Source organism: Callorhinus ursinus, unplaced genomic scaffold, assembly GCF_003265705.2.
Source record: "Callorhinus ursinus isolate GAN/ISIS: 27379988/994484 unplaced genomic scaffold, GSC_fseal_2.0 scaffold8, whole genome shotgun sequence".
Taxonomy (NCBI): domain Eukaryota; kingdom Metazoa; phylum Chordata; class Mammalia; order Carnivora; family Otariidae; genus Callorhinus; species Callorhinus ursinus.
In genome coordinates this window covers 47,663,729-47,688,438 of record NW_027397070.1, presented here as the reverse complement: position 1 = coordinate 47,688,438, position 24,710 = coordinate 47,663,729, and the positions used below count along the sequence as shown (strand labels likewise).

General features: G+C 40.7%; 1 protein-coding gene across 9 annotated transcripts in view; it reads right to left on the bottom strand.

The window, feature by feature from the left end:
• TTLL5 (tubulin tyrosine ligase like 5) overlaps positions 1 to 24,710 on the bottom strand; it is a 276,644-nt gene that overhangs the window by 701 nt on the left and 251,233 nt on the right. For 3 of the 9 annotated variants that reach the window (XM_073895595.1, XM_073895601.1, XM_025869611.2), the window contains one exon: positions 9 to 123. Coding sequence is in view for 5 of the 9 variants with exons in the window: in XM_073895591.1 (XP_073751692.1) it covers positions 101 to 123 (23 nt within the window). In the remaining 4 variants the exon portion in view is untranslated. Of the gene's footprint in view, position 1; positions 124 to 5,198; positions 5,276 to 24,710 lie in introns of those variants that run through there. The other 6 variants (XM_073895594.1, XM_073895600.1, XM_073895591.1 and 3 more) reach the window with 3 other exon arrangements.

Sequence of the window (24,710 nt, the reverse complement as noted above, 5' to 3'; positions counted from 1 at the left end):
AAAATACCGCGGACCCCTTGCAGCGCTGGTGGATGCTTCGGCCCCACGCCCCTGCTGGAGCAGGAGTCGCAAACAGGTTCTTCCTCCGTGCGGTTGCGGCTCATCTCTCAGTGTGAGCAGGATCTGAAAAAGAGAGAACCAACCACTAAGTGACCGAAATGAGTGTGGGGTTTTACTTACAGCAACGTCTGGTTTAGTTAGCACTACTGAGGATTAAAGAAGTTGTGGCCAAATAAATGTTCACCTTGAACTTGAAGACTTTTCATTTTAACCATTTTTGTTGGAAACCTTTCTAACACACTCCTGTTATGCTGCTTTTTTTGTGTACTTTTCTTAGTTTCTTTCTCCCCTCCTCCTTCCCTTCCCCTTCCTCCCTTCCTTCCTTCCCTCCTTCCTTCCTTCCTCCCCTCCTTCCCTTCCTTCTTCTTTTTTTCCTGGATAAGAACATTTTATCTCTTTTGCTTCTTAAATAAAAAATGCTGTATATGTTAAACTTTTCTAGAAACTTAAGGTCAGCATTATTAGCATTCGGTATTGAACCGCATGGAAAAACTGCTTCATGTACGCTTCTGAGTTTTTCTAAATCTTTGTTGAATATTGGGTTGTCAGAATGCACTCTGCCTTGGACCGCTGTCTCCATCCCTACAATATACACCTATACCCCACCACCCGGTTTAAGACGAGGATATTACTATTACCCTGCATCCCCTGTGAGGCCCTCCCACTGCCTTCCCATTTCCACTCTCCTGAATTTTGTGTTTATCCTTCTCTTGTTTGCTTTTTAAAAATAGGTTTATTTATTACATACACTCTGAACCCTAAATATTGTTTCGTTTTTACAATTTTGTGGTTTTCGATCTGACAGTGCTGCTATAACTATTATTATATGTGATCTCAGCACACAAGTGGAGAACTTCAGTTATATACTTAGGAGTGTAACTGCTGGGTCATGGACACTTGCATCTTCAACTCTCTAAAAATAATGCCATATTACATTCCAAAGTGGTCTGTACCAATTCCCGCCCCCACCCCCACCCCCAGGGCAGCTTCTCTACCTCCCCTACCTGTGGAGAAGGGGTATTACCTGAGTTTAAAATATTTGCTGGTCCAGTGGGTATACAGTGGTGTCCTACTGTGTTTTGTTTTTTAAGATTTATTTATTTATTTTTGAGAGAGAGAGCGAGCGAGCATGAGACGGGGGAGGGTCAGAGGGAGAAGCAGACTCCCTGCCAAGCAGGGAGTCTGACGCGGGACTCGATTCCAGGACTCCAGGATCATGACCTGAGCGGAAGGCAGTCGCTTAACCAACTGAGCCACGCAGGCGCCCCCCCTACTGTGGTTTTAATGAGCATTTTCCCAATTAGGAATGAGGTTGAGCCTCTTTTCAAGTATCTATCGTGGCTACATGTTTTTTCTTCTGTGAAATGCCTGGACGTGGCTTTTGCTTATTTTCTTATTGAGTTTACTGCTTATTAATTAAAAAAAAAACAAAACAGCTTTATTGATATATAAGCCACATACCGTACAATTGACCCATTTAATGTGTAGAATCCAGTGGCTTGTACTATATTCAGAGCTGCGCATCCATCACCACAATCAATTCTAGAATGTTTTCATTGAAAGAAGATGAAACCCTATACCTCTTAGCCATCACCCTCCCTCATCTCGTCCTCCGGCCCTAGGCAACCACTCATCTGTTTTCTGTCTCTAGAGGTTTGCCTATTCTAGACATTTCATGAGTGGAATCATCCAGTATGTGGTCATTTGTGTCTGGCTTCTCACACTTGGTGTAATGTGTTCAAGGGTCATCTGTGTTGTAGCACGGAACAGTACTCTCTGCCTTTTCGTGGCTGAATAATACTCCACTGTGTGTATTTATTCACTCATCAGTTGATGGCTACTGGGGTTGTTTCCGCCTCCTGGACATTAGCAATCGTGCTGCTATAAACATCCACGTACAAGGTTTTCTGGACATATGTTTTCATTTCTGTTGGGCATATACCGCTGGGTCCTATGGTAACCCTATGTTTAAAGGTTTGAGAAACTGCCAAACCATTTCCAAAGCAGTTGCACCATTTAAAAAAATATATACAACTTGCAAACTATTTTATTATTTTTTTAAGTTTAGTCACTCTCCCCATTGTCTTTTACAGTCTTATTTTTTCTCTAGAACACTCACTATTATCTAATGAACTGTGTTACTAATATGGTTTGTTGTCTATATCTCTAACTAAGGATTTGGGACTATTTTATTCACTGCTCTGTGCTATGTACCTAGTGTAGATGCTCCGTAAACATTTGTTGAGTGAATCAATCTTTCACTTTAACTGGAACATTAGTCCACTCACAGTTTTGTGATTACAAAGATTTTTATTTATTTCTACGGTCTTGAGCTGTGTTCTTCTTTAAAGATTTATATTAGTGAGGTAGAGGGAGAGAATCTTCAAGCAACTCCCTGCTGAGCATGGAGCCCAACGTGGGGCTCGATCTCAGGACTCATGAGATCATTACCTGGGCTGAAACCAAAAGTTGGGCACTTAACTGCCTGAGCCACCCAGGTGCCCCTTAAGTTGTGCTATTTGTCCATACTCTTCTGTGTTTTCTTTTCCTCCTTAAAGTTTTAGAATTTCTATTCTTTTGGTAGTTTCTCTATTTATTTTTGCATTTGTACATAGTGACTATGTAAAGCTGAAAATAATCATTATCTTTACCTTTTCGCTCTATAAGATCAAGTTAGACAATTTAACTCTGATCATACCCTCTCGTCTTTTTTCTTTTCACACCCTCTGTCTCAACAGGTATTGGTGTCGGATACTTTCATTCCCCTCCTTTTTATCCTCACAAGAACATTATGGCTTTATTGATTATTATGCTTTTATTTGCCCATGTTTTTACACATTCTCTCCTCATAAGTCACTTTTTGCATCTCAGACCTTTTTCTGGTGTCACCTTCCTCTGTTTGAAATACATTCTTTAGAATCTTTCCTTTGGTGAAGGTTTACTGAAGCCAAGTCCATCTGGGTTTTACATGTTGGAAATGTCTTTATTTCATCCTCCTCCTTGAAAGATATTTTTGCTTAAAATACATTTCTGGCAGGGTACTTATTTTTTCTCATCAACGCCAACATCACACGATAGTTTGGCTTTCACTATTGCTGTTGAGGAGTACATTGTCGATCACTGGCATTCCTTTGGAAAGCCTTCCTTTGTCTTGAGGTGCTTAAATTTAACATCTTTTGTCTTTAGTATCCCAAAGTTTCAGTATGGGGGGTCTAGATGTGGATTTATTATGATTCACTACAGCCAGTTGTATCTTCCATTAGTTTTGGAATATTTTTATTCATTATCCCTTTAAATATTGTCCCTGTCTCATTTTTTTTCTCTCCAAAACTCCAATTATCTAAATATCTATCAGGCTTTCTCACTTGGTTTTTCATCATTTTTTCTTTCTGTCCTGCAGTTCACGTAATTTCTTTAAATATATCTTTGAGTTCATTAAATACCTTTTCAGCTGGGTCTACCTGCAGTTAAGCCCACTCATTGATTTGAAAACTGTAATTACTCTACTCTCTCTTTGCAATTCTAAAGTATTACATAGTTCTTTTCCAAATCTGCTTAGTCATAATTTTAATCTTTTGATTTTACTCATACTTTTACTCCCTCCTTTAATTTCTTTAAACACGAGAACATTTACTTTTTATTGTATGTCTGGTAATATCAGTACCTTAGTCTTTGTGTGTCTAATATTGTTATCTGTTATTTTGCTGACTTTGGCTTATGGTGCCATGTTTCCTTATTTGTTTTGTGATTTTAAACTGTGATCTTGCAGTTCTTAGACCTTCACCTGTAAGAATTATTTGAGATTTGATTTGAAGGAAGATCCTTCCAGAAAAAATATGCATTTGATTCTACTAGATGCCTGGGGCCACCCTATTAGTTTAGGATCACCTGAGATTAAATTCTCAGTTTGAAGTTTCTCAGGGTATCTAGGGAATTTGAATTCATGGCCAAGCTTACACAAGGGCTAGTTTGTGGTTATAAATCATCAGGGGAGAGTCCTCTCCTCCATCTCACTCAGCACCAAGGCTCAGGATAGGCAATTTTCTTTCAGTGCCTGAGGGGGTAGAGGTGAAGGGGGGAGGTTTATTTCTGGTTGACCTTTACATGGAGAATACAGCCCTTTGGGGTCCTATCTTTATGTGAAGGGTCTCCAATTAGACGCTCCATCTGTCGTCCCTGACACCTGCCATAATTCTGGTCCAGAGCTGCTTGGATCTCCACTTCTGCCTACTGTCGCAGTTCTGGGATTATCAGGGCAGGAATAATACACAGGACAACCATGTTACTGCATTCCCCCCTCACTGCCTCTGTGGCCATGATCACAGCCTGGCTCTTGTTTGGTAGGATTTTGAAAAACCGGTCATTGAAGTTGTCCATCTTCTTTTTTGCTTTGATGTCCTGACCTGGAAATTCTTTCTTTTTTTCTTTTCTTTTTTTTTTTTGAAATGCCTATGGTTCATACTATCTATATCCTAACTTGGCACTTACCAAATAAATGAAGTTACATCTTCTTAGGTTAGTTTTAAAGTCAACAAGCAACATAAACATAAAATATTATCAGAATTACCCTTAAAAATCCTGAAGCACCTGTAAAAGACATTGTACTGGTTTGGCAACTATTAGAGTCCAACAAACCCAATCTGTCCTCCAGCCTACTGTTCTTCTATTAGCATCATATGAAGTAACTGGCTTGTGCTACTGTAACACAGCAAATAAAAATATTTTAAACACTGTGATCAACATCTGCCCAGGTGAAGTGATGAGAAGCAGCTACGCAGGCAGAACTGCCAAGGGAACAGATCACGCTCAGGCTCACTCTTTATCAGTAGGTTCCCTGAGGGGATGGTTGACACACTTTCCCAAGCCACCCAAATCATTGTTTCTTACACCTTTTTTGAGGGCAGGGGGTCGGAGTGGAGGGCTTTGTCTTGCATGTGTTGTTCATGTCCCGTGGATACACTCTTTTAAGTGCAGAGACCGCATCTTACAAATCTTCACATGACCTGAGCTGCTAGCATTTTGCCATGTCCATGTTTACACGGGGGCTGCTTGGTAAATACTGGATCAGCTGATATGGGAAATGATCAACAGCAGCGCGCCCTATGGGTAGCAAAAGATCTCCAGCTAACAATACAAACTTGGCTTCTGCAACACCACAGCCTCGTGCGATTAGCAGCAGTCCACGCTCCAGATCAGTGCTCCTACCACCCATCAGCTGTGTGGAGGAAAGGGAAGCACATTTTCAATGAGATCATCTGACTCAGAGCTTTTCCAGATCAGAAAAAACAGAGGATGCATCATGACTTCCACGCCACCAAAGAAGGCCCAGACCTCAAACAACATGAACTTGTAGCTGGAGTTATTTTTCTCCCTCCCAGGTCTGAAGTGAACAGGAGAAATAAAATTAAAACGTTGATTTTTAAAAATGACCTAAATACAAAGGCTTTGTACCTGTGCCTCTTAGATTTTGCCCCCTAAGGCCTTTTCAATGGGCCAGAGTGGCCCTGATGGTATCTTCTGGCAATGTTCTGGTTTGATAAGAGAGTGAATCACTTTATTTATATCCTGAGTGACATTAGGAGAAAGGGACAGCTGGGGAGTGAGGGCCAACCTGCTGGCCCCTCACCTTCCCAGGCACCGCTCCAGTGTGTAGGCATGAACAACACAGGTGCAAGAGCATCAGATCCATTTCCTGGAACCCTGCCGGGTGAAACGGAGGCGCCAGGCACAGCTGCAGAGGGGGTTTGTGCAGAGCAGAGGTAGCCCCCGACACACCCTGAAGCCAGCCACAGGGGAGAAGGGAGCGAGCGGGCTGACCACAGCAGCACCCCGCATGCTCAGGCCTCCCGGAAACCCTTCTCCACGTCTAGCGAACGACAAAGGCACTTGGTTGAACTCTTAGACGCTAAACGCAACCTGAGTCAAGGGTCCATCTATGGGGGCAAATTTCTTTCTGCTTTCAAGTAAGTGTAGGATAGTTTTAATAAGAGGCTACTTTAAGGAATTCGACTGTAAAAAACTGAAGTCATATATACAAGAAGCCCAAGTCTTCTAAGAAAAATGATCCATAACTCATTTTTGAAAACATATTTAACTCCTATAAGCCTGTAAAACCATGTTCCTCTTATTCTGGTTCATTTTCTTACTACAACAAAGCAGTAACATGGGCATGATAGAACGACATCATGGAACAGAGAGAAGCCTATCTGGATGACTTTCCAATGTCATTCAGTGAAAAATGTTTCTTTTTGTAACTCCATTGTGATAGTGAAGGGCAGACGGTTTAACATGTTTGCAGAGTTGTGGTTTCTTGCATGAGAATATTTAATAATTTCCCTTTTATGAAAATTTAAAAATTGCAAGGCTGATCTAAATCAAAGTCCTTGACATCTGACTCCATGATCTATCTACATCTATCTATTTTGATGCATAATCAATTTAAACATATCTGGGATATTAATATATATGTTTATATATAGTGTATATATAAAATGTTTCTACATAGTGTAAATGTATGTATATATAAAAATATATATAAAATCTGGATTTATAAAACAAAACACTAAATCACTAAAAGGAAAATGATTTATAAAAAGTTTATTTACGGCGGTTGGAGCAAGATGGCGGAGGAGTAGGAGACCTAGATTACGTCTGGTCTCAGGAATTCAGCTGAATAGGGAACAAACCATTCTGAACACCTACGAACTCAACAGGAGATTGAAGAGGAGAGTAGCAACAACTCTCTGAACAGAGAAGCGACCACTTACTGGAAGGTAGGACGTGCGGAGAAGTGAATCCGAGGCGATATTCGGGAGGAGAGATGGCGGGGGAGGGGCCTCCGCCGGCCGCTTCTGGCAAGTGATAGAGCCGCAGAGCACAAAATCGGACCTTTTAGAAGTTGGCTCGGCTGAGGGACGTCGCTGCAGTGGCTAAGCAGGGGGTGGAATCCTCCCGGGACAGTGTGGTCTCAGGACTCTTGGGGTCACAGAAAGACCGGGGGAGCCTGAGTGCGGCAGAGCTCCCACGGATCGGAGCGGGGAAGCCGGCTGCAGAGACGGAGCCGAGGCGCGGGCTCTCAGCTCGGGGTTGCCATAAACTGTGATCCGCGGCCCAGTCGGGCCACTGCTCCTCCAGCAGGGACCCAACAAGCGGCAGAGACGGGGAGCCTCCCCTTCCTGCCCGGGGAGGAGCGGCGCGGGAGCGCACCGCAGGGATCTGCTGGGTTTGGAGACTCCACACGGGGTCGGGTGCCAGAGATAGCAACGCTCGGTCACAGGCTGGGTGAGCACGCAGTGCGGCCGGAGACCGGGGAGACGGGAGTGACTGCTTTTCTCTGGGGGCGCACTGAGGAGTGGGGCCACAAGTTCTCAGCTCCTCCGGGTGGAGATTGGGAGGCCACCATTTTCGCCCTGGTCCTCCAAAGCTGTACCGAGAGCTTGCAGGGAACAAAAGCCCCTGAGAGCAAACCCCAGCAGCTTGCTTAGCCTAGACCGACAAGGGCGGGGCAATTCAGCCTCTGGCAAAGACATCTGGAAACCACGGCAACAGGCCCCTCCCCCAGAAGATCAGCACGAACAGCCCGCAAGCCAAGACCAAGCTTACCCATCAGGGAGAACGGGTGAACTCCAGCGCTAGGGGAATACTGCACATAGAATTCATGGCTTTTTTTTTTTTTACCATGATTCATTAGTTCATCAAAGTTAATTTTTTTAACTGTTTTTTTTTTAATTTTTCTTTTTCCCCTTTTCAACCAACATCTTATCAATCCCTTTTTTGAAAAAACATTTTTTATTTTTCATTTTTAGAGTCATAGTTTATCCCTTCATAGTAGTTACCCTTATTTTTGGCATATATATATAAGTTGTTCTCTCTTTAAAATTTTGAGATACAGTTTCTTCTAACAGATCAAAATATACCCTAAATCACTAGTGTATGGCTTTGTTCTAGTCTCCTGCCTGATCACATTCTCTCCTTTTTCTTTTTTTTTTTAATCTTCTTCTTTCTTTTTTCAAACAACTTATCTTATCAATTCCTTTTATAAAATCTTTTATAATTTTCATCTTTACAGTCATCTTCCATCCCTTCATTGTATCAACCCTTATTTTGTACATATATGTCTTTCTTCCTTTAAAATTTTAGGAGGCACTTTTTTCTAACAGACCAAAATATGCCCAAAATCTAGTGTGTGGCACTGATCTATGCACTAGCCTGATCATATTTGATCATATTCTGCTTTTTTTGTATTGTTCTGTTTTTGTTTTTATCTTTTCTTTTTTTTCTTTCTTTTTCTTTCTTTCCCTTTCTTTTCCCCTGGTTTCAGGTCTTTTCTGATTTGTATACAATATATTTGCTGGGGACGTTGTTAACCTGTTAGCATTTTGTTCTCTCATTCATCTATTCTCCTCTGGACAAAATGACAAGACGAAAAAAATCACCTCAGCAAAAAGAACAAGAGGTAGTACCGTCAGCCAGGGACCTACTCAATACGGACATTAGTACGATGTTGGACCTAGAGTTCAGAATCATGACTTTAAAGATACTAGCTGGGCTTGAAAAAAGCATGGAAGTTATTAGAGAAACCCTTTCTGGAAAAATAAAAGAACTAAGATCTAACCAAGTTGAAATCAAAAAGGCTATTGTTAAGGTGCAATCAAAAATGGGGGCACTAACTGCTAGGATAAATGAGGCAGAAGAGAGAATCAGCGATATAGAAGACCAAATGATGGAAAATAAAGAGGCTAAGAAAAAGAGAGAGAAACAACTACAGGATCACGAGGGCAGAATTCGAGAGATAAGTGATACGATAAGACGAAACAACATTAGAATAATTGGGATCCCAGAAGAAGAAGAAAGAGAGAGAGGGGCAGAAGGTATATTGGAGCAAATAATAGCAGAGAACTTCCCTAATGTGAGGAAGGAAACAGGCATCAAAATCCAGGAGGCACAGAGAACCCCTCTCAAAATCAATAAAAATAGGTCAACACCCCAACATCTAATAGTAAAACTTACGAGTCTCAGAGACAAAGAGAAAATCCTGAAAGCACCTCGGGAGAAGAGATATCTAACCTACAATGGTAGAAATATTATATTGGCAACAGACCTATCCACAGAGACCTGGCAGGCCAGAAAGGACTGGCAAGATATCTTCAGAGCACTAAACGAGAAAAATCTGCAGCCAAGAATACTATATCCAGCTAGGCTGTCATTGAAAATAGAAGGAGAGATAAAAAGCTTCCAGGACAAACACAACCTAAAGGAATTTGCAAACACGAAACCAGCCCTCCAAGAAATATTGAAAGGGGTCCTCTAAGCAAAGAGAGAGCCTAAAAGCAGCATAGACCAGAAAGGAACACAGACAATATACAGTAACAGTCACCTTACAGGCAATACAATGGCACTAAATTCATACCTTTCAATAGTTACCCTGAATGTAAAAGGGCTAAATGCCCCAACCAAAAGACACAGGCTATCAGATTGGATTAAAAAACAAGACCCATCAATATGCCGTCTGCAAGAGACTCATTTTAGACCCAAAGATATCCCCACATTGAAAGTGAAGTGGGGGGAAAACCATTTACCATGCTAATGGACACCAAAAGAAAGCCGGGGTGGCAATCCTTATATCAGACAAATTAGATTTTAAAACAAAGACTGTAATAAGAGATGAGGAAGGACACTATATCCTACTTAAAGGGTCTATCCAACAAGAAGATCTAACAATTGTAAATATCTATGCCCCGAACATGGGAGCAGCCAATTATATAAGGCAATTAATAACAAAAGTGAAGAAACACATTGACAACAATACAATAATAGTGGGGGACTTTAACACCCCCCTGACCGAAATGGACAGATCATCTAAGCAAAAGATCAACAAGGAAATAAAGACTTTAAATGACACACTGAACCAAATGGACTTCACAGACATATTCAGAACATTCCATCCCAAAGCAACGGAATACACATTCTTCTCTAGTGCCCATGGAACATTCTCCAGAATTGATCACATCCTAGGTCACAAATCAGGTCTCAACCGGTACCAAAAGATTGGGATCATTCCCTGCATATTTTCAGACCACAATGCTTTGAAACTAGAACTCAACCACAAGAGGAAAGTCGGAAAGAACTCAAATACATGGAGGCTAAAGAGCATCCTACTAAAGAATGAATGGGTCAACCAAGAAATTAAAGAAGAATTAAAAAAATTCATGGAAACCAATGAAAATGAAAACACAACTGTTCAAAATCTTTGGGATACAGCAAAGGCGGTCCTGAGAGGAAAGTATATAGCAATACAAGCCTTTCTCAAGAAACAAGAAAGGTCTCAAATACACAACCTAACCCTACACCTAAAGGAGCTGGAGAAAGAACAGCAAATAAAGCCTAAACCCAGCAGGAGAAGAGAAATAATAAAGATCAGAGCAGAAATCAATGAACTAGAAACCAAAAGAACAGTAGAACAGATCAACGAAACTAGGAGCTGGTTCTTTGAAAGAATTAACAAGATTGATAAACCCCTGGCCAGACTTATCAAAAAGAAAAGAGAAGTGACGCAAATCAACAAAATCATGAATGAAAGAGGAGAGATCACAGCCAACACCAAAGAAATCCAAACAATTATAAGAACATATTATGAGCAACTCTATGCCAGCAAATTAGATAACCTGGAAGAAATGGGTGCATTCCTAAAGATGTATCAACTACCAAAATTGAACCAGGAAGAAACAGAAAACATGAACAGACCTATAGCCACTAAGGAAATTGAAGCAGTCATCAAAAATCTCCCAACAAACAAAAGCCCAGGGCCAGATGGCTTCCCAGGGGAATTCTATCAGACATTTAAAGAAGAATTAATACCTATTCTACTGAAACCGTTCCAAAAAATAGAAATGGAAGGAAAACTTCCAAACTCATTTTATGAGGCCACCATTACCTTGATCCCAAAACCAGACAAAGACCCCATCAAAAAGGAGAATTACAGACCAATATCCTTGACGAACATGGATGCAAAAATTCTCACCAAAATACTAGCCAATAGGATCCAACAATACATTAAAAGGATTATTCACCACGACCAAGTGGGATTTATCCCTGGGCTGCAAGGTTGGTTCAACATCTGCAAATCAATCAACGTGATACAATACATTAACAAAAGAAAGAACAAGAATCATATGATCCTCTCAATAGATGCAGAAAAAGCATTTGACAAAGTATAGCATCCTTTCTTGATCAAAACTCTTCAGAGGATAGGGATAGAGGGTACATACCTCAATATCATAAAAGCCATCTATGAAAAACCAACAGCGAATATCATTCTCAATGGAGAAAAGCTGAGAGCTTTCCCCCTAAGGTCAGGAACGCGGCAGGGATGTCCACTATCACCACTGCTATTCAACATAGTATTAGAAGTCCTAGCCACAGCAATCAGACAACAAAAAGAAATCAAAGGCATCCAAATCGGCAAAGAAGAAGTCAAACTCTCACTCTTTGCAGATGATATGATACTGCATGTGGAAAACCCAAAAGACTCCACCCCAAAACTGCTAGAACTCATACAGGAATTCAGTAAAGTAGCAGGATATAAAATCAATGCACAGAAATCAGTGGCATTCCTATACACCAACAACAAGACAGAAGAGAGACAAATCAAGGAATCGATCCCATTTACAATTGCACCCAAAACCATAAGATACCTAGGAATAAATTTAACCAAAGAGGCAAAGGATCTGTACTCAGAAAACTATAAAATACTCATGAAAGAAATTGAAGAAGACACAAAGAAATGGAAAAACGTTCCATGCTCATGGCTTGGGAGAACCAACATTGTGAAGATGTCAATGGTACCTAGAGCAATCTACACATTCAGTGCAATCCCCATCAAAATACCATCCACTTTTTTTCAAAGAAATGGAACAAATAATCCTAAAATATGTATGGAACCAGAAGAGACCCCGAATAGCCAGAGGAATATTGAAAAAGAAAAGCAAAGCTGGCGGCATCACAATTCCGGACTTCCAGCTCTATTACAAAGCTGTCATCATCTAGACAGTATGGTACTGGCACAAAAACAGACACACAGATCAATGGAACAGGATCGAGAGCCCAGAAATGGACCCTCAACTCTATGGTCAACTTATCTTTGACAAAGCAGGAAAGAATGTCCAATGGCAAAAAGACAGTCTCTTCAACAAATGGTGTTGGGAAAATTGGATAGCCACATGCAGAAGAAAGAAACTGGACCATTTCCTTACACCACACACAAAAATAGAGTCCAAATGGTTGAAAGACCTAAACGTGAGACAGGAGTCCATCAAAATCCTAAAGGAGAACACAGGCAGCAACCTCTTCAACCTCAGCCGCAGCAACTTCTTCCTAGAAACATCGCCAAAGGCAAGGGAAGCCAGGGCAAAAATGAACTACTGGGATTTCATCAAGATAAAAAGCTTTTGCACAGCAAAAGAAACAGTCCACAAAACCAAAAGACAACCGACAGAATGGGAGAAAATATTTGCAAATGACATATCAGATAAAGGGCTAGTCTCCAAAATCTATACAGAACTTATCAAACTCAACGCCCAAAGAACAAATAATCCAATCAAGAAATGGGCAGAAGACATGAACAGACATTTTTCCAAAGACATCCAAATGGCCAACAGACACATGAAAAAGTGCTCAACATCGCTCGGCATCAGGGAAATCCAAATCAAAACCTCAATGAGATACCACCTCACACCAGTCAGAATGGCTAAAATTAACAAGTCAGGAAATGACAGATGTTGGCGGGGATGTGGAGAAAGGGGAACCCTCCTACACTGTTGGTGGGAATGCAAGCTGGTGCAACCCCTCTGGAAAACAGTATGGAGGTTCCTCAAACAGTTGAAAATAGAGCTACCATACGATCCAGCAATTGCACTACTGGGTATTTACCCCAAAGATACAAAGGTAGGGATCCGAAGGGGTACGTGCACCCCAATGTTTATAGCAGCAATGTCCACAATAGCCAAACTGTGGAAAGAGCCAAGATGTCCATCGACAGATGAATGGATAAAGAAGAGGTGGTATATATACACAATGGAATATTATGCAGCCATCAAAAGGAATGAGATCTTGCCATTTGCAATGACGTGGATGGAACTGGAGGGTGTTACGCTGAGTGAAATGTCAATCAGAGAAAGACATGTATCATATGACCTCACTGATAGGAGGAATTCTTAATCTCAGGAAACAAACTGAGTGTTGCTGGAGTGGTGGGGGGTGGGAGGGTTGGGGTGGCTGGGTGACAGACATTGGGGAGGGTATGTGCTGGTGAGCACTGTGAATTGTGCAAGACTGTTGAGTCGCCGATCTGTACTTCTGAAACAAATAGTGCAACATATGTTAAGAAAAAAGAAAAAGAAGAAGATAGTAGGAGGGGAAGAATGAAGGGGAGTAAGTCAGAGGGGGAGACGAACCATGAGAGACAATGGACTCTGAAAAACAAACTGAGGGTTCTAGAGGGGAGGGGGTGGGGGGATGGGTTAGCCCGGTGATGGGTATTAAGGAGGGCACGTTCTGCGTGGAGCACTGGGTGTTATGCACAAACAATGAATCATGGAACACTACATCAAGAACTAATGATGTAATGTATGGTGATCAACATAACAATAAAAAATTTAAAAAAAAGTTTATTTACTTTCTTAAAAAGATTTAATTTCTTTATAGAAAATTCTCATAATGAAGAATGGTAGACTAACACAGGGCTATGTGCTTAAGTCTGATTTCTGCTATTTATTGGCCTTCTAATCTTTGTGATTTAATAATAATGATTATTGTTTTCTGAGCATAGGACAAATACATGCTCACTGTAGAGAAATCTTTGGTGGGGTCTAAAAAGAGATTTTTTTATATAGCTTTGAGTTCAAAAGAACTGATCTGCAGAAGGATTTTCTCTATTCTAGGACATTAATTTCTAGCCTGATACTAATTCAGTCCCATTCCTCCCAGACAGTAGATACAGCAAACATTCAAAAAAGATGCTGGATACTAGCAGTTCTTTGCCTAAAGACCAGCAGAACAGCAGACTTTTAAGTACTTGAGGAAGGTAAATGAAGGGACCCTAGACAACTGACTTTCAAACTTATTTTTAGTAAAAAAGTACATCTTATATGAATACATACATAAATATCTTTTTGACCTAAACAGAAGTCTCACAAAACAATCCTTATTTTTATTACAGATAGACCCTCACTATTTTTTCTTTCTATTCTATTCTGTTCCATTGCAGGAGGGGTGGGAGGGAAGAGGAAGAAATGAGGGTTATGATCAGTGGTTTGCTAGTGAAGGTTGAACAACCGGTTCTCTGGGGTAAAACAAACAAAGGCCCCAGCTTTGTGGTGTTCGCTGATTTCCACCACAGTCAAATTCAAGTAACCAACATGATGAAGTTACTGAGAGTTCACAGAATTGGGAAGACACATGCACCCTGGCTCTGGAGAGCCTCGTCATGACCCACTAATTGTCTTGATGACCCACTGTTTGGTCATGACCCCATCATTCACAAACTAGTGTTCTAGACTCTAGAGAATCAAACTCCTTAGTATTTCACAGGAACCTGAGAGGAGCCAGTAGGTATTGTTTCCAGGAGGTATTGAGGAAAAGCGCCTGTGCTAGGGATGATGAGCTGCCGGGGCACTTGTCTGACGGGAACCTACTCTGATGTCCATTTTGACTTGGCATCATCCGCCTTCAGCTCCCCCATAACTTATCATCTTGGGAAAATGAGAGGTACCAAGCAATAACTTTAGGAAAACCTCAATCTCCCCAGGAGTCAGTTTCTTTCTTATAATATGGGAATCATAACTTGTGTACTTCACTGGATTAAGGGCTAAATAAGATAATCCACACGCAAACATTCTGAAAATTATCAGGGACTCTCCAGGGAAGTATTCACATGAATATGATTCAATTTAACAAAATTTTAATTATAGGCAATTAAAAAATATCATCTGAGCTCATCAATCATTCCCACCCTCTTGACTCTTCCTCCTCCCCTCTGTGGGTCTCTGAGATTTTTAACTATCCAGTGCCTCTCAAGGCTGCCTCCTTGGATGGTTCCCCTGTATCTGCTTTCTTCTTTGTACTTTGCTGCTCTTTTTTTTACATCTTTCCCTCAGAGAATTTATCCACTTACGGCTTTAACAGGTAATTCTATATGGATGACTGCTAAACTCTACATCTGGCTTGAACTCTTCCCTGGCTTTGAGAAGACTTCTGAGTTCAATGTTCAGCCATCATGTCAAATTTGACTTTTAAAATACTCAGTGTTATCTGTCCCCCTCATCCACTACACTGGGTGTCCTACTTCTGTCAGTGGCACTTGGATTAGCCCACTTACCAAGGTTTAAAGAACTTACAGCCACTTCACCCATTAGCATGGCTACATCTCAACCATTAGCATGGCTACGAACAACAACAACAAAAAAGTGTTGGTGAGGATGTGGAGAAAGGGAACCCTTGAGCACTGCTGGTAGGAATATAAAATGGTGCAGCTGCTATGGAAAACAATATGGCGGGTCTCCACAAAATTAAAAATAGAATTACTATATGATTCAGTAACTCTACTTCTGGATATACATCTAGAAGAACTGAAAGTAGACTTGACCAGATATTTGTCCACCCATTTTCACAGCAGCATTACTCACAAGAGTCAAAAGGTTGAAGCAAATCAAGTATCCACTGACAGATGAATTAATAAATAAAATGTGGTATACACATACAAGAGAGTACTATTCAGCTTTACAAGAAGGAAATTCTGACACATGACACAACATGGCTGAACCTTGACGACATTATGCAAAGTGAGATAAAGCCAGTCATGAAAAGACAAATACTGCATGATTCCACTTATATGTGATATCTAGAATAGTCAAATTCAGAGAGACAGAAAAAGAGGATGTGGTTGCCAGGAGGAGGGGGAGAGGAGAATGGGGAGTTATTGTTTAATGGGTAGAGTTTTAGTTTTGTAAAAGAAGAGTTCTAGAGATGGATGGTGGTGATGATTGCACAAAAATATGAATGTACTTAATCCACTGAACCGTACATTTAAAAATGATGAAAGTGGTAAATTCCGTGTTAAGTATATTTTGCCACAATTAAAGAAGAAAGTCAATACCAGTTATTGCTCTATCATTTACTCTGCTGCAGGCACCATATGAAGTATTTATTGCACACATTGTCTTATTTAACTCCATATTTGCATAGTTGCGAAGAAGCTCTGGGCTGAAAGTAGGGGAAATCTACTGTTTTTGTCTCCTAACATCCCTTCCCATCTGCTTGTGGTCTCAGCTCCTTTCACTTCCTTTGGAAAACTGCTCCCCACTTGCTCTATTCTAATGTGGTGATTAGGGCCGGACCAAGAATGTCAGTAACCATGACCTTTTTTTTTTTTTAAATTCCAGTATAGTCAGCATACAGTGTTAAGTGAGTTTCAGGTATACAATATAGTGACTCAATGATTTCATACATTACCCAGTGCTCATCAGGACAAGTGCACTCCTTAATCCCCTTCACCTACTTCACCCATGCCCCCACCCCTCTCCCCCTCTGGTAGCCTTCAGTTTGTTCTCTAGAGTTAAGAGAGTCTCATACCCTCTTGATCACAAAAGCTGGCAGGTGATCCAGACCTAGCCAAAGTCCCCACCGCCGGGGCCACAGCAACTGCCATAAGAGTTGGTTATATCATCCAAGCCAAGCCAATCACAGCCCTTCCTTGGGATTTCTATATACTAACATAGAAAGAGAAATACTGTTTGTACTCTGTGGTCATTAAACTGGAAAGAGTAAGGCTGGAGCTGCTCAAACTATACCCCTCCACTGATCTGCTACACGGAAGAAACCATATAAAGAAGGAAAGAGGGAGGTTTATGGAGTTGTGAAAAGAAACGAAAAGAGATGGAGAAAGATGGACAGAAGGAACATGAGGCAGAGAGAGAGATGGAGAAAAGGAAAGATCTCACATGACACTTAGCTGGAGGCACCCTAATTCTCTCTGATCGTGTGAGTTCACAGATGAATCCTTTTTCTTAGGTGTGTGGATGGAATTTGTTACTGTAATGGATTCTGGGTACCAGTGCTGGAGACTCCCATGACAGGATTGTTAGAATGAAGCCAAAGTTCTGAACATGAATAAAATAATAAGCCCAGAGAAAGGATCACACAAACAGAAGGGAAAAACTCAAGGGCAGAACTGACCAATGCACCCTTCAGAAGAAGGGTCACTCTAGGTTTTCCTGAAGCAAAGTGCTAGTCAGGCATTTGGCAGAAAATCTGTCTTGGAACTGTGTCCTCTCCATCTTCTAAAAAGTACCAGAGGAAGGAATATACAAGTCTCAGCTAAAAAATGAGGCAGGAAGAAACATCCTCATGTGATTGCTGTGATGATTAAGTCAAGAAACTCTATGTAAACCCCCCAGCACTTGGGGTAGAGCAGGTGCTCAATGGCTAGCGGCCCCTGCTGTCATGAGTTTTTAAACTGCAATGACAAGAAGAGAGAACTGGAAAACTCCAGGCGACCACGTGAGAGAACACAGCATGAGTTCAAAGGCTTTATGTGGGAACTAAAATTTCCTTTCTGCAATGCCTTTCTTTATTTTTTTTTCTTTAAAGATTTTATTTATTTATCTGAGAGAGAGAGAATGAGAGAGAGAACACGAGAGGAGAGAGGGTCAGAGGTAGAAGCAGACTCCCCGCTGAGCAGGGAGCCCGATGTGGGACTCGATCCTGGGACTCCAGGATCATGACCCGAGCCGAAGGCAGTTGCTTAACCAACTGAACCACCCAGGCGCCCCTGCAATGCCTTTCTTTAAAAACTGATTCTATTTGTGTTATATTAAAAGTAATCCACGCATCTTCTGTGTACTAATAATGAAGCAGGAGAAAAAGAAATTAAGAAAACAATCCCATTTACAACTGCACCAAAAATAATAAGATACCCAGGAATAAACTTAACCAAAGCGGCAAAAGATCTGTACTCTGAAAACTTTAAAACATGAATGAAAGAAATTGAAGATGACACAAAGAAATGGAAAGACATTCGATGCTCATGGACTGGAAGAGCCAATATTGTTAAAATGTCCATCCTACCCAAAAGCAATCTACACACTTAATGCAATCACTATCACAATACCAACAGCATTTTTCACAGAACTAGAACAAATAATCGTAAAATTTGTACGGAACCACAGAAGACCCTGAATGGCCAAAGCAATCTTGAAAAAGAACAAAACTGGAAGTAATCAATTTTTAGTCAAAATAATATGGCACTGGCACATAAACAGACATAGATCAATAGAACAGAATAGAAAACCCAGAAATAAACCCATGATTATACGATTAATTAATCTATGACAAAGGAGGCAAGAATATGTCACGGGGGAAAAAAGCCAATCTCTTCAACAAATGGTGCTGGGAAGACTGGACAGCTACGTGCAGAAGAATGACACTGGACCACTTTCTCACACCATCCACAAAAATAAACTCAAAATGGGTTAAAGACCTAAATGAGAGACCTGAAACCATAAAAATCCTATAAGAGAGCACAAGCAATAATTTCTCTCATGTCGGCTGTAGCAGCATTCTTCTCGATGGCAAGAGAAACAAAAGCAAAAATAAAATGTTGGGACTACATCAAAATAAAAAGCTTCCACACAGCAAAGGAAACAAAACAAAAAGACAACCTACTGAGTGGGAGAAGACATTTGCAAATGATATATATGGTAAGGGGTTAATATCCAAAATATATAACGAATTTATGTAATGCAACATGAAAAAAACCTAAATAATCCAATTAAAAATGGGCAGAAGACATGAGCAGACACTTCTCCAAAGAAGACATACAGATGGCCAACAGACACATGAAAAGATGCTTACCCTCACTTACAGTCAGGGAAATGCAAATCAAAACTACAATGAGCTATCACCTCACACCTGGCAGAATGGCTAAAATCAAAAACAAAAGACAAAACAAGTGCTGGTGAGGATGTGGAGAAAAATGAACCCTCATGCACTGTTGGTGGGAATGCAAACTGGTGCAGCCACTCTGGAAAACAGTATGGAGGTTCCTCAAAAATTAAACATAGAACTACCATATGATCCAGTAATTCCACTACTGGGTATTTACCCAAAGAAAACAAAAACACTAATTTGAAAAGATATATGCACCCTTGCGTTTATTGCAGTATTTACAATGCCAAAATATGGTAGTGACCCAAGTGTCCCTCCGATGAATGGATAAAGATGCAGTACACACACACACACACACACACACACACACACACACACACACAGGAATATTACTTAGCCATAAAGAAGAATGAAATCTTGCCATGTGCAACAACGTGGATGGATCTAGAGGGCATAACGTTAAGTGAAATAAATCAGAGATACAAATACTATATGATTTTACTCATATGTGGATTTAAGAAACAAAACAAATGAATAAAGAAAAAAGAGACAAACAAAAAAACCAGACTTTTAAATACAGAGAACAAACTGGGGAGGGTATCAGAGGGGAGTTGGTGGGGGGATGGTTAAAACAGGGGAAGGGGATTAAGAGCACACTTATCATGATGAGCAGAGTCATGTATAGAATTGTTGAACCATTATATTGTACCCCTGAAACTAATATAACACTGTATGTTAACTATACTGGAATTAAAAAAAACCTCTATGAATAACTGAAAAACAAAGGCATTTTTTTAATAGCTCCCTAACTACAAAAAAAAACCAAACAAACCCATGCACAAATTAAAAAAAAAAAAATCAAATAATACAAGGTATAGGGTTAAAAGTGTCTTCCACCCCAGACTCATCCCTGGTGTGTGTGTTTGTGTGTGTGTGTGTGTGTGTGTGTGTGTGTGTGTGTGTGTGTGTGTCCTTCTCAGAGCAGCCTATGCACATACAAATGTATATTCCTGCTCCCCTTTTTATACAAATGGGAACATAACCTTCAGTGGGTTTTTTGGGTATCTTTTATTTAACAATCTATCTCAGAAATTGTTCCATACCAACAGAAACATCTACTTCAGGGGACCTCTTTAGATAATCCATAGAATTATTATTCTAATCTGAAGGCACCTTTTTCAGGAGGGTCACCTTGTGAGATCCCCGTACTGTCCCACTCTGGTTCCACAGCTTTGTGTAAGGAAAACTAAGAGAGACCTAGAATTGGTCTGTCATCTTGTTATTGTGCAACCAGGAGATAACAGGAAACAGCTTCTTCCTCTCTTAAAACAAAAGGCCACCCAAAGGGGAGTTCCGATGAAGCAGGAGCCAAATTATTGAAGCTCAGTATTTGGAGGTGTTAAGTGATAGTTCTTAGAATGTTCTGGAAGGTAAAGGGAGAGTTTAACCTCATGTTAGCATCATTTAAGAGGACAAAAGGAGGGCTGTTGGTGAAAAGAAATCTGACTGTGCTTGGGAATAATGATAGCTTTGCCACACAGACTCTGATCGTTAGAAAAACACGAGACAATCAAGCTGACAACGCTACTAATTTTAGAGGCTAAAGCTACTGGAATCCCAGCATACTTACCGAGGAATCAGATGTCAGCTTGCCATCACCACAGAGCAGATGTCCTTGGGATCCTTTGAACTAAAGCTTGGGTTCAACTATCACCCACCCTCCTCTTGTAGAGTTCTTCCTATTAGCTCTTGAAAGGCTCCTGAATATGTCTGTTAGTTTGTATTTGCCTTCCACACTAATGCATAGAGCCCACTAATCATTTTTCACTCCTCCCCAGATTTTCTAAAATGTACCCCCCTCTGGGTATTATGGCTCACTGCATGCCCACCTCCAACCCACTATCCCTTATCCCTCTTTTTGTCTATTAACAATAAAAGAGAAATTAGAGCAGTTTCTCAACTCTGTATGACCTATGTTCTATCAGCCAGGAAGATTTTGTTCAGTTTTACTTTCTGTACTTTGTTTTATAAAAGCTGTTTCTTCTCGCTTTCCCTACAGAAGGTTATATTATGGTTTGACCATGCTTTTTTAAAACTCACGGTATCTTCCCTCGTCTTTCCCTCCCATCCCCCTGCACACCCCTTGGTATGCATCCCTGTACTAGACACAGAGGATTCACTGGACTATTTCTCTTCAATCTTGTCCATAAAATGATCTTTTTTTCACCCCTAGAAATGTCAAAATTTTACATTTTCCAAATCAGAACAATCTTAGCTTTACAGAATGGTAGTACGGCCTATAGATTATATCAGCCACGGTGCCCGTGTATTTGATGACATTGAATCTACACATGTAAAATATGTCAGTTTGTCCATCTGTTAACTTTTAATTTTTACTTTGTTAAAAACAAATCTAAACTAGTTTGGTAGGCAGCCTTTAAGATGGCCTCCTGTGACTTCCACTTCCTACTCTCCATGCCCTCTGAAATCCCCTCCTGAGTATGGACTGACTGGACTTACTCGCTTCTAACAAAGAGACATAGAGCTGAAGTTACAGGGTATCACTTCCAAGATTAAGTTATAAAAAGACTGTGGCTTCTATGTGGGTGCTTTCTCACTTTCTCATGGATTGCTTGCCCAGGGGAGGCAGCTGCCATGTTGTTGTAAGGTAGCTATATTAGTGTGGTAGGGCTGCCACAACCAAACACCACAGACTGGGTGGCTTCAACAACAGAAATTTACTGTTTCTCATAGTTCAGGAGGAAGATCAAAGTGTCCGCGGGTTTGGTTCCTTCTGAGGCCTTTCTCCTTCGTTTACAGATGGCTGTCTTTTCCCTGTGTCCTCACAGAGTCTTTCTCTGTGTGGGTGCATCCCTGGTGTCTTACGTTCCTCCCCTTAGAAAGACACCAGTTGGGTTGGATTAGGGCCCATTCTCTTAACTTAGTCACCATTTTAAAGGCCCTATGTACAAATACAGTCACATTCTGAGGTAATGGGGGTTAAGACTTCAACATATGAATCTGGGGGTCACATTTCAGTCCGTAACAGCAGGCCTCTGAAGGGGCCCAAGTGGAAAGAGGCCTGCCAACAACCATGTGAGTGAATTGGAAGTAGATTTCCCAGATGAACCTTCGGATGAGCTCCCAGCTCCCAGCCAACAGCTTGCCTACAACCTCATCAAGAGACCTTGAGCCAGAGGTATGCAGCTAAGCTAGGATGCCTGAGCCATAAAAAGTGTGATATAACAAATGTTTTTTGTTTTAAGCCATAAGTTTGGGGGTAAAATATGTTATGTGTTTTACAGTGTAACAGATGACTACTAACCACCAATGACCTCACATACCAACAAAGAAAAACCTGTATTAACTGGAATGCTTGGGCAAAGAATACTGTAGCTACTTGGAACTTTCAGTTAATTGGAGTTAAGGCCAAATTTTTCTTTGCTTCAAACCTTACTGCAAATGAATCAGTTGTATTTTTTTTTTCTTTTGCCAAAAATAAGTCTTTGATGACTGGAGGCCAAGACTGCTCTAGGTGTCACTTGACAGTGAAAAACACCAACAACATTTGTTCATGCAGCATGCCGTCTAGCTTTCACAGCAACCCCATGAAGAAGACACGGAAGCTATCCGAAGTCAGGTGCCAGGCAAAATTCAGGCAGTCAACACGTATTTCTAAATGAATGTTATTTCCATTTTACAGACAGTGAAACTGAGCCTAGAGAAGTTAATTGTTTCAGATCCCAGTTACTAAGTGGCAGGTATGGTAACAGAACCTGAGTCCAGGATTTTTCCTACTGTATTGTGTCCTTACATATTTGCTGTTTGTATCTTTCAGTCAGTAAGGTGAAATTTTCTTCTTCTACAATTTGTTAATAGGTGTACAGTATTTTAAAAATGTTGTATTGGATCATCTCCCAAACTGCCTCTTTTGTTTCCAGATGGCAGATCCCGGAGGCAGGAGGGCTCAAAACTAATTTTAATATTAAACATACCTATATGAGTGTCTAACTCAGCTAAGAAAAGTTACCTATTTAAAAAATAAACATCTTGGGGCACCTGGCTGGCACAGTCAGTTAAGTGTCAGACTTGGTTTTGGTTTGAGTCTTGGGATTGAGCCCTGCGTCAGACTCTGAGCTCAGTGTAGAGTCTGCTTAAGGTTCTCTCTCCCTCTTCCCTCCTCACTGTATATACTCCCTAAAATAAATAAATCTTAAAAAACCATTTTAACACATTTCAGAATGCGCTATATTTTAGTCACCCGAGGTCTCTTCTCAGACAGTGGGTCACATACAAGGTTACTCATGGTGACGAGGCCACCAGTTACCACTTTCCACCAACATTATGAAAATAGCTATGAGTTACAATGGGTGTAGAAAGCAACAGCTATTCTCATTTTCTCAACATTCCACCCCATTCTGTTCAGTCAGTCAGGACTTAACTTCTCTGCCTGGATGGCTAGGGCTTACTGCCTGAGAACATTGGTTTTTAACTGGAAGTGGTATCAGGGGTGGTGAGGGTATCAAAAATTACTGTTCAGAAATACGTACTTCTACTCTCTGCCACTAGCAAATGGGATCTGGGAGGCCTCGCAAGGGATTTTGAGTTGTGTATTTTTGGTAAAAGGTGATTTTTATACATTTCCACAATGATGGGTCACTGAAGAAAAATCTAATGCCATCAGGGAATTCTAGAAGCAATAATGATAGCATGAGTTCACCAATGAATAGAAACCTACTGAATATCTGTCTGTTACCGTTTTCTCCGGGGATTCAAGATGTTACCCTAAACAAACAAATTTCAGTTAAAAGATGCTTGATTTTGCATTCTTATTTTTGATGGGGGCTGTGTTGGAATGAATGAAAAGTAGGTGTAAGCAAACAACTATATTCCAAAAATGGTCAATTCATAAAGTATGGGCACATACACCCTAGTTTGTTACTGAGTCAATTCTAGAAGATGTCTGTATAAATCTCCTAATCTTTTTAACAGTCAGTAAGTAGTGGATTTAATATCTTTAGCTTATTAAAGATAGGTACTCGATCATATGCTTGTTTTTCCCCCACATTAGTTTCTGGGTGAAGGAATACAGCCCCTGAACACCAGGGGAAAGTTCACAGCAAAAATGGCATGGAGTTACTGTTTCCTCTGAGAAGTCCAATGGACAGAGAGCATAGAAATAGTTACCAAAAAACCCGTAATTAACAGGACATAAACACTGTATAGTTGATCTTAACAGTGTCCAGAGACTGACTTGTTGAATGACATTTATTCCTGATCCCCCTCGGGAATTTATAAATCTAGTGGTAGAGGCCAACAAGTAAAATAAAATGTTTTAGCAAATTCTATGACAGAGGAAGGCAAAGGAAGCTACAGGAGTTGGTGGTTAAGAGATGAAAGTGGGCACTTTGGTCAGTGAAAAATTTTGGAAGTGATGACAAGATCTGGAGCCCAAAGCATGGGCCAGAGTTAGCCAAAAAGAGACCGGATTTCCCTGAATGAAGAAAAGAGTGCCTACAATGGTTCAGGAGTGTGAGACAATGCGGCAAGTGGCTTAGAAAGACTGGAATTTCAAGGTTCCTGCCAGGGGAGTGGTGGAAAATACATGTAGAGAACAGAGAAGACCACGAAGGGCTTTGGCTACCCACTGCACTTTGAAGGGAGCTTTTAAAGATTTTTAAGTGGGGAAGTGTCATAATTATGACTCTTGT